Genomic DNA, 14,260 nt, shown 5'->3' with positions numbered 1-14,260 from the left:
CAGATTACAAAAAGAGGTAATTGATGAAAAAATTGCCCAGTTTGTTTATGCAGCAAACTCTGCTTTCCGTATAATTGAGAACCCACACTTCATTAACATGGTTCAGTCTTAAGACCAGGATACAGTCCACCCAACAGAGCAGATGTCGCAGGCAAATTGCTGGATAAAGCGTATGAAAGAGAAATTGAGCAGTGTGCAAAAGGTCTAGAGGGTAAAATTGTTAACCTGAGTTTTGATGTGTGGAACAATGTCCACAATGATCCTGTTGTATGTGCTTGTGCGACAACAGAAGAAGGGATTGCTTTTCTTACAGAAACAATAGATAAATCAGGAAATGCACACACCGCAGAATACTTACAAGAAGTAGCAGTAAAAGCTATAACAAACTGTGAAAAAAAATTCAAATGTCTAGTATGCAGCTTGGTCACAGACAATGTTGCAAATGTATCCAAGATGAGAAGAAATTATTTAGAAGAGAGTCCCAAGCTAACAACATATGGTTGCGGTGCTCATTTGACGCACCTCCTAGCCAAAGACTTCAGTGTCCAGAAATAAAGGCTAATGTTGTTGAAATTGCAAAATACTTCTGTAACAACAACTTTGCAGCAGCTGCTCTGAAAAAAGTGGGAGGAACCAAGCTAACTCTCCCACACGACATGCGATGGAACTCAGTAGTGGACTGTTTTGAGCACTATATCAAGAACTGGCCTAATCTGGTGAAAGTTTGTGAACAAACTTGTGAAAAAATAGATGGCATTGTCACAGCCAAAGTTCTCAACACTGGGCTTAAGAGAAATGTTGAACACATGCTGAGTACCCTGAAGCCTATTTCTGTAGCCTTGAACAAAATGCAGGGAAATAGCTGTTTTATTGCTGATGCTGTTGAAATTTGGAAGTTAAAACTGAGTGAGATCTTAAAAAGAGAAATATGCAATGACAGAATTAAATTAGAAACATTAAAAAATGAGTGGGACAAGCACTGACTCCAGCTCATTTTCTTGCAAATATTCTCAATATTTGGTACCAGGGTCAAACCTTAATTGCTGAAGAAAAGGAGTTGGCTATGACATGGCTATGACATCCAGCAATCATCCCTCCATAATGCCAGCTATAATAAACTTCAGAGCTAAGGGTGAACCATTCAAGAAATATATGTTTGCTGATGATGCTTTAAAGCAGGGGTCTCAAACTCAATTTACCTTAGGTCCAGTGCCTCAAATCCTCCCAGCGGGCCAATAATGTCACTGACGATGGCGTTCAGAAAAAAAAATGTTTATATCGTATTTTTTATTTGGAATTTCTTAGAAATAATAAAACTGTCATAAAACTTTGTACAATTCTTCACCTGCCAGAGAGTTTTTAATGTTTGCCAGTTACCTGGCAACACTTCAGTTCTGTCAGCTTGTTGATGTTTGGCCTCAGTGACTGAGCAGTTGAAACCTTCAGGATTGCAGCAAGGTGGGCATCAGATAGTTGTGTTCGGTATTTTGACTTGTTTATATTCACTGTGGAAAAAAGTGATGTTGCCTCCATGGCTGACTCTGCCTGGTGACCAGTGATGGTATCTCTGTCCCCCTCCCCCAGCCAATGGGAGCTGTGGGGGGGCGGCGCCTCCAGCAGACATTGCCGGCAGCGTGTCTACCTGCATCTCTCCTCTGCGGGCCGCAGTGGGGAGGTTCTTGGGCCGCAGATGGCCTGCGGGCCGGGACTTCGAGATCCCTGCTTTAAAGAAAGTCACACCAGTGAACTGGTGGAAGTCACTTAAGCACTTGGATAATCTCACTTTTAACAGCAGTAGCTTCTTCCGCCGGTGTAGAAAGAATATTTTCTGCCTTTGAACTAATTCATTCCAAATTGAGAAATCGTTTGGGACCTGAAAAAGCAGGAAAGCTTATTTTTCTTTTCCAGATTATGAACAAACAGGAAATTGAAGGTGAAGACGACCGAGTTAGCTGCTGAAGCCAATATTTTAAGTTTCTCATGTTGACCTGGCTGACACAGTCAATTTAATTTTTTTTTTTAAATATTTCATTAACTATTTTAGTTAAAACATTTTTAATAAAAACAAACTTGATTTTAAAAATCTTGAATGTTTAACTAAATTCAAAAATTCATATGCTTGTTTTGTTAAAATATTATACGTTTGCTGTTGAAGAAAAAAAATTCAGAATACATAACGTTGTTTTAGTTGAATAAAACAATTTAAATGTCTGTTTGGTGATGTTCTCCTCCTAATACAGCATGACAAGAAAATCCTCCAAATATTAATGGTTAACCTGTTGAATTGGAGATAGTTCACCTCCCAATGACTTCATAAATATCTGCTTCAATTACCTGTGGTAAATGAAATAACCAAACAATCATTAATTTTCTGATATAGCTGTAAAACTAATCTGAAAAGTTTTCAAAATAAATCACTTAAAAATGTATAGTGTGTACCTTCTAAAAATGAAACCTACATCTATCTCTGAGTTGTGAAGAATATGTATTAAGGTTTATAACAACCGACAAGAATGCACTTTTATGTAGAAATCCATGATTAAACTGAGTCTTCCTGGCTAGTGATTTAAATCATGATTTGATTTAAATCATATCCACCTTGACCCTAACTCCGCATTTCCTGGTTTTCTGAAATTTTGTTGAACTCTACATTCTGGAAGGACATGAGCAGTCACTGGGAAACCCTAATTTTTCATAAACAAAGATTTTTTTTTGCCATGCATTTATATTATTTGTATTGCAGTAGTGCTAGAACAGTGTTTCTCAAACTTTTACACTGGTGACCCCTTTCACATGGCAACCCTGCTTATAAATTAAAACAACTTTTTAATATATTTAACACTATTATAAATGCTGGAGGCAGAGCAGGGTTTGGGATGGAGGCTGACAGCTCGTGACCCCTCATGTAATAACCTCGCAACTGCCTGAGGGGTCCCGACCCCCAGTTTGAGAACTCCTGGCCTAGAAGCCCCCATTAAAGACCAGAGACCCATTGTACTACACACTGTGTACGCACATAATAAAAAGGTGATCTCTGCCCCAATAAGAGTTTACAAGCCATGTGTGTCACAATGTTGTGCCATGCTTTCATTGCAGTGCAATGAAATGGCATTGACCAACACAGGGGTGAGCAAACTATGGCCCATGGGCCGTATCCAGTCCCTCAGAACTTTGGATCCAGCCCTCCCATTGGCCAGGAATGGGAAACTGCGGCCAATGGGAGCTTTGGGGAATACCTGGAGGCGCAGCAAGGGCAGCGAGCAGAACCCTCTGCCCCCTCTCTCCCAGCGACCGCAGGAACATGGTGCCAGCCACTTCCGGGAGCAGCGTGGGGACAGGGCAGGTTCCCTGCCTGCTTGCCCTGGGCTTGGTGCGCGCCGCTGCCACCCCAGAGCTGCTCCAGGTAAGTGGCACTGGGCTGGAGCCCGAACCCCTCCTGCACCCCGCACCCCAACTCTCTGCTCAGAACCCTCTGAGCTCCTTGCCGCACCCCTCCTGCACCCCAACTCCTTGCCCTGAGCCCCAGTCGCAACCCCCCTGCACCCCAACCCCCTGCCCTGAGCCCCTGCCACACCCCGCAGCCCTCCTGCACCCCAACCCCCTGCCCTGAGCTCCCTGCTGCACCTTGCACCCCTCCTGCACACCAACCCCCTGCCCTGAGCCCCCTCCCGCATTCCACACCCCTCCCTGAACCCCTACCCTGAGCCCCCTCCTGTACACCACACCCCTCCTCTGCCCCAACCCCTTGCCCTGAGCCCCTTCCTGCACACCACACTCCCTCCTGCACCCCAACCCCCTGCCCTGGCCCTGCATGCAATTTCCCCATCCAGATGTGGCCCTCCAGCCAAAAAGTTTGCCCACCCCTGGACTAACAAGTACTAAATCTTAGCTCTTATATAGCAGTTTTCATCAGTAGATCATAAGGAGCTGTATAAAGGAGGGAAGTGTCCCCCTTTACAGATAGGGGAAACTGAGGGACAGAGAGGGGCTGTGATGTAAAAAACTTGATATCACACACGGAAGCCCGTCCTGTGGGTGGGGCAATCATGTAATTTAGGTGACCTGGGTTTCAACCTCACCACCAGGAAAAACCGGACAAACTCTTTGCACCTGGGTACATGCTAATGACACGACTTATTCCATTTAGAGGTGGCTAATCTTTGAGAGCTGCTGTAAACGTCTTGAAGAAGAGCTAAACATCGAGGGCTGTGTGCACGACATGGCTGCAGTCAGCATCTCTGCTGGGTTTGTAGGCACGCCCCAGCTTGGGGGGGGGGGAAAGGGAGCCAGGCCGCGAGGGATGGGTGAGGCTGGAGAAGCAGCATCAGGAGAGCTGGTGTGATACCCGTGTGGAGGGCAAAGTCAGTGGCAGCCGCGGACTTAGCGCGGGCCGCTGAGGGAGCCTGAGGCCAAGGCGTCAAGATGCTGTTTACGGCGCAGCGTGCTCGCCACCCCCCGGCTGCAGCGGCCCGGGAGGGCAGGCAGGTCCGTGCATTGGCCACCGGGCTGATCTGCAGCGGAACTTCCTGGAGGGGCGACTCCGCCTCCCCGACCCGCGGCGGCAGCTAATACAGCGGTGCCGGGTCACGGGTGCTACATGGGGACGCCCTCAGGCCGGGGGCGGCTCGGGCTCCCGCGGGGGGGCGGGTAGGGTAGGGTAGGGTAGCTGCGCGAAGATCCGCTTTCAGTTTCGTTTCTCTGCGGGAGGCTCACAACAATAAAGAGGCTGCAGGGAGCGCCGGGGCGGAGCTGCACTAAGTGGTCGGGGAGAGGGCACCCGGCGGCGGCGGCGGGGGGTTCGGAGCTGCCCGGGATGGCCCGGCCCGCGCTGCCCAGCCAGGCGCTGCGGGCGCTCTGCTCCGCCGGCGGCTCCCTGGAGCAGGGCGAGCTGTCGCGGCGGCTCCCGGCCCTGAGTCCCAGCCTGGACAACCTGTTGCTGGCGGAGCCGGAGCGGTTCACGCTGGTGACCCGGCCGGGGCCCGGCTCGCCCGGCGGCCCGCCCCAGGAGCAGCAGGTGGTGGTGGCCACGAGCGCGGTGCGGCTGTGCCCGGAGCACGGCGGGCCGGGACCCGGCTGCGGGGGCCAGTGCGGCCAGCTTCACATCTGCCGGTACTTCCTGTACGGCAACTGCCGCTACCAGCGCACCAGGTGAGCCGGGGTCACCCCCGGGGTTCTGGGGACCCCCCCCCGGCCATTCCCCTCCCCTGGGGGAGCCTGGATCCACCCCCTCTGGCCATTTCCCCCACACCCCTCCCGTGGGGGATGGGCCCCCTGCCTAGGCTGGGCCCACTACATCCACTTCCATAGTCAGTGAGTGCCACCCAAACTGTTCAAGGGGGCGCCCCCTCTTTTGTGGGACAGACCCTCAGGGCTGCTGGGTCAGGACCCCACACCCAGTGTCTGCTCAGGAGTTGGTGTTCATTTCCTCTCCCCTTCCCACTTGATATATTTCAGTGCAAGATGTGGACGGGGGGGGGAGGGGGGTTTACACCTCAAAGGGAAGAGTGCAAGGGGGTGTGCAACTGGTTTTGTTTTTCTGATTATGGGCCTTGACTTTCAAAAGTTTAGAAAACCAGGAATTGATCATTGTTACTCACCGGGGGATAGATTGTTCCATGGTATGAGGAAATCTTTGCTATTTTTCTTCTGGGATATATGTTTTTTTCTTCCATGTGAAAGACATGCCATTAGTTGTTAGAGCATTTAGTGCACTGGATGAGGTACACCATATATTGTGATAGGCATGTGTAGAACCCATGCATCTTGAAAGGTGTGTCGTGGGGGGCACTGATCATCATAGTAGTGTGTCTGTCTGCAGGGTTTGCATCTGTTGTTCTGAATAGAGAAAGTGGATTTATGGCTTATTACAACAATCTGTAACCCGCTAACCCCCTCATCCCCAGCTGCCATTTTCCCTCCTTCTGTCCTTGTCCTTCCTATAACTGGAGGGATGTTAATGGGCCACTTCACCTTGAATGGTGCCTTGAAATATCTGTTAACTACTTATGCTAAAAACAATCTCTTCCACGTTGTATTTAGCTGTGATGCTCTGAGGAGATTCTCAGACTTAAGCCCTGTGTACACCAGCAAGTTTCTGTGCAGTAAAGCAGCTTTCTGTGCTGTAACTCCCGAGGTGTACACGCTGCCAAGCCACCTAGTGCACAGAAACTGTGCAGTTGTATTGCTCTAAAAAAACCAGAGATGTACAGCTTTGTGTGTTGTGGTGCCAGTGTAGACACGGTGGCGATTACAGCGCTGCAATTGGCCTCCAGGAGGTGTCCCACAATGCCTGTTCCCACCTCTCTCTCGGGTCATCAGTTTGAACTCTACTGCCCTGCCCTCAGGTGACCAACCGTGAGCCCCACCCTGTACATTCCTTCCTGTTTGCTCGGTGATGCATGTAGTGGTCTCAGCGCATCTGTCATAAATATAAAGGGAAGGGTAAACCCCTTTGAAATCCCTCCTGGCCAGGGGAAAGCTCCTCTCACCTGCTCCAGTTTTTAAAATAAGCATGTTTCCTCCTCTACATGTGTGTTCTTGCAGAGACCTGATGTCTTATACCCCTTTGAAGAGGTGTGCCTCTCTCGCCCCTTTCCGTCTATTCTTCTCAGTTGTGTTCAGCCTAAATTGTTGCCCATTTTCCTACATGTTGAAGAGAGCGAAGAAGTGATGTAGGACTCTAGGTAGGGCCCTAGAGAGAGTAAGGTTATAAGGGGACAAGATGTGTGGGAAGGGCATGAGCGTTGATTAAGTTTGGGGGGAGAAGACCTCCTCTCAGTCATATACACCCATCCTTAAATTTGTCTCTGATGAGTTAGACTGTGGTCAGAATGGCACCCCCATTTGCAAATGGCTTATGGCTAAGGAAGCTGTGGAGCTGGAAACTCTGCTCATTATACTTCCCCTATGGCAATTGCAGTGCTAGTTGTACTTCTGGCCCCTCTGTGTCTGTGAGTGCATCTACCTCAGGTGTCCAGCCTCATGCCTTTACCGCTCGTGGGGTGGAATTTTGCAGTTCTCTCACTCCTAGTCTGGTCCCTGGCTACAGTATCCTGTGTATCAGTGGTGCTGGGTTTAGCCCCTGTCAGGGCCGTCCCTAGCAATTCTGGGGCCCTATGCATGAGCAGAGGGGGCTGGCCCCAGGCCTCCGCAGGGGTGGGGGGGCTGGCTAGGGGGGCAGAGAGGAACCACCCACCAGCGGCGCGGCTGGGGGCGGGGTCACTGCACTTCCCGCCGCCAGTGAGTGCAGGCCTAGCCCTGCTGAACTCCTCAGGGGAGTGGGGGCAGGGCGGGGGCAGGAAGAGCTAGAGCAGGGGCGGGAGCAGCACGCAGCTGCCCAGGGCACCAGGAAATTTGGTGCCCCAAATTTCCTGGTGCTCTACGCAGCTGCGTATGGGTGAGGACGGCCCTGGCCCCTGTGCGTCGTCTTTCTTTTTTTTATCATGAGCCATTGTGTCCTTCCTGCTTGTTTTTCCATATTGCTTAGTATAAAAGGGAGGCTCTATGTTCATACAGTAAACATCCCAATAACCCAGGTCAACATACAGTATTACAGAGCAGTTCCATTTTTTCCACACACCCTTCTGGTAGGAGGTCACTTTTAAAGGCTTGTGCTTACAGCTCCTATATACTAGCTCACAAATAATTTACCCCAGAGTGATTCAGGCTGACTTTTTGTTTAACCCTGAGAATTCGAGATCTGTCTGCAACCTTACCTAAAGACCCTGATGGTTGCAGCATATGTGTGTGTATGCAGAATGCATTTCAGTCTATTAAGGAAGAACAAATGTTACTAACACAGTAAAATTGTCTACTACAGACAAGACCTCTGTTCAAATTTGAAGACTTTCTTTGCGACCACGAGGATTAGAGGGTTGATTTAAATGGGGGAAAAGTGGGGGACACAAGCACAAACATGCAGGAATTTAAAAGTAATCTTCAATTATGTGATTACATAGTTCACAAGATCCCTTATAGGCAGACTACTTAGAATCATGGAGATCCACAAAGACTAATGCATCATACAAATAATCACTTATATACTGATTGTGAATATTTTATGCTGCTCAAGTTTAGTAGTGTACTTGTGATAGGAGAGCTAGAAATATAAACCCTTATTCCTGCTTTTTCATCCTGGAGTGTAACTACCATGTAATCTGGTTACGTATCCTCCTTTATGTCTGGTTTTCTTAACCTGTAGGAAAGAGTGCAAGTTTGTTCATAACTTTCAGTCAGAGCATAACCTCCGTGTCCTAAAAATACATGGGCTTCAAAACTTAAATGATGATGAGTTGCGCCAGCTCTTGCTTCAAAATGATTCTTCGCTCTTGCCTGAGGTGAGTGCAATATATTATGCCCTTTGCAACTAGTATCATGAAAAGAAAGAATAATGGCACTGGCACACACTGTGATGGTGAGGTGTGTAGGCCCTGATCCTGCAACATTTGTAATTGTAGTTAACTTTATTACTGAGAGTAATTTTACTGAAGTAAAATCAACCATGTGCGGAAGCATTTGCAGGATCAGTGTCTTGTTTTTTACATATTTCCTTCATGGCTCAGGCGCGGTACCTCATTACTGACCTGCAACACCCCTGCTGTTCTAATTTTTTTTTTTAATGGATATTGCAGATCAGATTGAAGTGTATTGACCGAGCTTTATCAGAAATTGAGTCTGGAATATCAGAAGTGTTATGATTTAAGACTGAAGTGCATTAGCAGAGCTAGATGGTAGAAACTAGCTTTTCATGAGACCCAGGTTCATTCAGAATAAAAAATAAATCCCAAACACACAGGACTAATGGCTTTCAAGAAACTAGACATGCTAATTTAATAGCTCTTTTATCTTTTAAAAATGTTCTAATGTAATTTATACAATGATTTTTTGTATTGACTTTCTATAAATCTTTGTTCTTTAGTATTTAATCATCCATAATATAAATCTGTAGTACTGGGTGTTACCTGTTCAGAAAGGATTAACAAAAGAGAAACTCAAATGGTCTCAACTTGCATGACTAGAATTTACAAGGAAATTTAAATTCAAAACCTATCTTCTTAAAACACTAAAGATGAGAAATCAAGCACAGCAAAATTAGCAACCTAAAGAGTTGACGTTCTTACAGAAAGAGCAACTCAACCATGCCAAATGTGTACGAGTTAGAGTAAAATTCAATTTGCCATCATCGAAGTGGGCCTAAATGAGTTTGTTGCAGATGTTTGAGTCTGCCCAAAAGCCCATTCTAAACCAGGGGTACCCAACCAGAGCATTTCATAAGGCCTGTGGCCTGCTTCAACACAATATACTAATAGCCAATTCATTAGTATTTTGTCATCATGTTTACATCATTTTAGTTTACACAAGGGTGTAGAATGTATCTATGTACAGTATTGTCTATTTATCTAAATACATACAAAACAAGCTGAATTTAAAATATAAATCAATACAGGCGACTTTAAATCTTATTAAAATATGTAGAATCTGTTTGGCCCACACAAGGTTATACTTAGTTTACGTGGCCCTCCTGTGTAATAAGTTGGGCCCCACTGTTCTAAACAGTAGCCGTGGTGCAGAAAAACCCTTATACATTTCTTCATGGCTTTTTGTTTTTGTTTTGAGTGTGTATGAGCAAGAAAGTGGCCAAAATCTACTACTTGCCCTCGAGTTGTTGTTTTTTCTCTTTCCCAGGTATGCATGCATTATAACAAAGGTGATGGACTCTATGGGTCTTGTACCTTCAAGAAGATCTGCACCAAACTCCATATATGCCAGTACTACTTGCAAGGAGAGTGCAGATTTGGCAGTAGTTGCAAGCGATCACATGACATTTTAAATCTGGAGTGTTATGAAAAACTGGAGAGGCGGGGAATGAGCCCGAACCTGATTGCCAAACTGCCTTCTATCTTCAGGAACATGTATGACATCAAAAATGGCGCTTCTTCACCATGCAAAGGTAAAACACTTAATTCTTTTTAAAACATAAGGGAAGGAGATGACAGTGAGCCTAGCATTAGCACAGATCTCTGCTAGATAGGGGAAACTGAAATTGAGACTTAGCTCTAGTTCTTATTAGGGGTTGCCAATTTGGTTGGACGTATTCCTGGAGGTTTCATCACATGACATAACCTTGAATTCCTGGAGACTCCAGGACAATCCTGGAGGGTTGGCAACCCTGCTACCAGGTGAGGGACCTTCTCTCTCTTTATAAACATCCCCCTTGTCAAATTCTTCTCTAGGAAGTAAGGACCATCACAAACCTCACCACTTTCCACTCCAAGTACAAGGTGAAGTTCTTTGACCTTTCCTTCTCTAACATAAACACAGAGTAACAGGTATATGTATATATTAAACAAAAAAGAAAACGTCACACGGTGCCAAAACAAGAAACTCCATTGCATGTGCTTCTCTCTTTGGGGAGAGGATGAGAGGACAAACATGTGACAGAAGTGTAGTCACATTGCTTTATGGTCAGCGTTCAGATACTGTGGTGATGAGTGTGGTATTAAAAACTTCTATAGAACAGAAGAGTAGGACTGGAAATGGGAAGAAAGGGATTCTTTATTATAGTTCTGGTGGAAGTGGGTTAAGCAGAGAGAGAACGCATTAAAGGAAGGGCAGGCTTTTTGTGTGTGTGTGTGTGAGATTTTATATACTTCTCCACCTTTCTCTTATCTAGGTTGTCTAGCATGAGAAGCCATGGAAAGCAGTGTCCTAATTGCTTCTAATAGCTTTAATGTTTTCTATTCCTTTTCCGCTTACATTTTTAAACTATGCTAAATTAATTAAAGGACTGCACAGTAGAAAAACAGAATGTGTAACTGCCATCTGATCACTCAGCTCTCTTGTGTACCTTTGGAACCACGGCAGTTCTAAATTGTAGACTCTGTGTTAAAAGGTGGCAAGGTGAATAGGTGTCTGGGATACCTACATAACTTGTGTGTTTTGAAACAATAAGGCTGTTACTCCACTGGTTGGGGTGATGTAGATATCTTTCTTAGTAAGCCAAGCAAGTCTGATTCATGATATTCTGTAACTGATCTGACTAAGTCTGGAGAAGGGGACTAGGAGGCAAGCTTTCTGGGTTCTGTTTCCAGATGTGCCATTGACTGTCTGTGTAACCTTGGTCAAGTCATTTAACATCTCTCTGCCTTCATTTCACTGTCTGTTTGATTCTGTTCTTGTATTGTATTGTTACAATACACCTAAAAACTGAATTCAAGAAACTAAATAGAGACCCAGAAGTCAAATTCAGAGGTGATGGGAAGGCTAAGTTATAGGCAATAAATAAAAATTCATAGTCCGTGACCTGTTCATGACTTTTACCAAAAATACCCCTGACTAAATCTCTACTTCTGAGGCCCTGCTGCTCCGGGCTCTCCCCTGGACTACTGCTTCGGCAGTCTGTGGGACCAGCTGCACCGGCAGTCCCTGGGGCCTCCCGAGCAGTGGCTGGCCCCAGGGACTGTTGGAGCAGGTGGCCCTGGGTCACTCCAGCAGCAGCTGGTGCGGCTGGCCCTGGGGACCACCGGAACAGGTGGCCCCAGGGCCAGCTGCTTGGGTGGCCCTGAAGTCAGCTGCACCAGCTGTTGCAGAAGTCCCGGGGGTCGTGGAAAGTCACGGAATCCGTGACCTCCATGAAAGAATTGCAGCCTTAGTGATGAGTAAAGGTATCTAAGTTACATCTGTAAGGGAATCTAAGTTAGGTATCATTTACATGCTCAGGATCTAAAAATGTAAGTTGGACCAAATTAGGGACTGTCTATATTACAAAACAAAGAACAGGCTTATGTAATTGGACTAATGGCTTGGACAAAATGACAAAGGCTTTAGTTTTGTTATGGAACATAGTTAAACCCCATCTATGCTGTAAAATGTAAGTATGTTATGACTTTTTGTTATATGTAGTAACTATGTGCCTGAATCTATTTTTGTTGTGGGGAGGCTTCACCTTCAGTCTTCTTGGAATTGGATCAGAGTCGTGTAGTTACAAAGTCTCTTCATGTGTGTCTTCTCTAAACATAAGTGCATTTTTTTGGGAGAACTTCTTGAAACTAAGCATACAAGAGCTATTTATAAATGACACCTCTTGTTTCTTCCTTTGTAGCAAGAAGAGACAGTCTTAGTCAGGTATCCCTGAATACAAAGAGTAATGAAGAATTAGACGAGATCTGCTTGTACTACATAAGGAAAAGTTGTAGCTTTCAAGGTAAGTCGTCATGATACTAGCAAGTCGCATTAATTTTTCCTTTATCTTAGAATGTGTGTGGGTCGGTTTTTTGTTTTGTTTTTAATTAGTTACCAAATAGTCCTATGGTATAGCCTGTATAATGATTTTACTCAGTAAAAATGACTGGAAGCTGGTCTTCACTTCCAAATAAGACCTTTTTCCTTTCTCCCCACCGTCCCTAGGCTGTACACTTTGCCACAAGGCCATTGTTGCTAGTCTCTTCCTCCATCTACGAAGGCTGAAACAGCACTGCTCCATGAAGTCGTGACCCTTCTTCCTTTACCATCTATGCAGCCCTCATTTTGTTTCTAGTATTGGTCTTTTTTTCCCCCTTTACTTCTGCTTGACACAGAAAGAATCTCTTGAGAACATCAGTTTGGGGCAAACCCACGCGGATTCTCTTTCCAGATCCCTAAGGTTGCCCTTGATTCTGTTGACTCTCCCTTCATTTACGTCACTGTTACAACAATGTGGAGTCTCTGTGACAGTTCCACCACCTGCTGCCATGTATCCTTTCTCTTGTCGTATTGCGTGTTCTGGTAACCAGAAAACACCAGACAGTACTTCTTATCACAGATGGTGTTGGCAACAGGCTTAACATAGTAGATTTTAGATTTAGTAGTAATCAGACCTGTCTAGTATGTACCCAAGAGTTCTGAAGGCCCTTAAGTATGAAGTATAGTCTCATTTTCTAAAAAGCTACTGTTCCAGAGGACTGAAAGGTAGCAAATGTTGTATCTGTATTTCAGAGAAGATGCTAGGGGTGATATGTGGAATTCCAGGCCAATAAATCTTACATCTGTACCCAGCTAACTGGTTGAAATGATAATTTTAAAACAGGTGACTCAAACACCTGGAGGATCATTACATGATGATCTGTTTTCTGCAAAGGAAAATGGTATCTCACTAATCTAATAGAATTCTTTGAATGTGTCAAACTACACCTATATCCAGTAGCTGGCAATTTTTTTAGCTGTTCAAAAGGCCTTTGACAAGGTCCCTCACAAAACACTACTAAAGAAGCAAAATCGTCATGGGGTGAGAGGCAAAGTATTGCCATGGATCAAAAACTAGCTAGGAGTTAGAAAACCGAGTATGATTAAATAGTCAGCTTTCATCCTGGCAAAAGGTTAACACTGAGATACCTCAAGGCTATGTACCGGGTACAGAATTTAATATATTTATGAATGCTCTGGAAAAGGGAGCAAAGTAGCAGAATTTGCATATGACACAAGTTGTTTAGGCCTGGTCTACACTACATGGTTAGGTCAATGTAAGCTGCCATGCGTCAACCTAAGGGTGGAAGTGTCTACACTTAAATTTGGCTCCCGCTGATATAAGTGCCTCTCTACGCCGATTTAGTAACACCTCCACAATGGCGTAGAACCACGGTTAGTGTAATTAGGTCGACGCAGTGTCAGTTTAGACACTGTTGCTTATGTTGACTGTTGTTGGCTTTCAGAAGCCGTCCCACAATGCCCCACACTGACAGTACAATCAATACAAGCGCTCCTAGTGTGGACACGTACCACCAATACAAGGAGCCACGTGCACGTGAACACAAGCAATATAATAACTGGTGGCTGTATGCTGGCATAAGTTAGGTCGAAATAATTGTGTAGTGTTAGACATGGCCTTAGATTAGTCAAGACCAGGAGGGATTGAGGAACTTCGGAAAGACCTAACTAAGCTAGGTCAATGGACGATGAGGTGGCAATTAAAGTTGAGTGTCAATAAATGAAAGTTAACGCACATTGGAGGGAAAACTTTTAAACTACTAGCATACTTTTCAAGGTTCTGAATTAACTGTATTAGCTCCGGGTAGGAACCTGGGTCTCACTGTAGACAGCTCACTGTAGATCTCTGATTGATGCACAGCTGCCATCAGAAAACAAACACTGTTAGGATGGAATGGAGAATAACACGGGAACATTATAATGCCTCATATCAATTGTGTGGCCTCATCTGGAATACTGGGTATGGTACTGGCCATCCCATCTTAAAAAAAGATACGGGAAAGTCAAAGGGAGTTCTGAA

General features: G+C 45.4%; 1 protein-coding gene across 1 annotated transcript in view; it reads left to right on the top strand.

The window, feature by feature from the left end:
* The first annotated feature begins 4,573 nt into the window (after positions 1–4,573).
* The window catches only part of LOC311514817 (protein mono-ADP-ribosyltransferase PARP12-like), a 31,300-nt gene continuing 21,613 nt past the window's right edge, over positions 4,574–14,260 (top strand). Inside the window, exons 1-4 of the mRNA XM_084617513.1 lie at positions 4,574–5,148; positions 8,201–8,336; positions 9,685–9,949; positions 12,101–12,202. Coding sequence (XP_084473639.1) covers positions 4,814–5,148; positions 8,201–8,336; positions 9,685–9,949; positions 12,101–12,202 — 838 coding nt within the window. The 5' untranslated portion in view covers positions 4,574–4,813. The remainder of the gene's footprint in view (positions 5,149–8,200; positions 8,337–9,684; positions 9,950–12,100; positions 12,203–14,260) is intronic.

This window comes from Lepidochelys olivacea, assembly GCF_965140295.1.
Source record: "Lepidochelys olivacea isolate rLepOli2 genome assembly, chromosome: 1".
In the NCBI taxonomy this organism is placed as follows: Eukaryota; Metazoa; Chordata; order Testudines; family Cheloniidae; genus Lepidochelys; species Lepidochelys olivacea.
The sequence above is the reverse complement of the archived record's forward strand: the minus strand, read 5'-3'. Positions and strand labels throughout refer to the sequence as shown.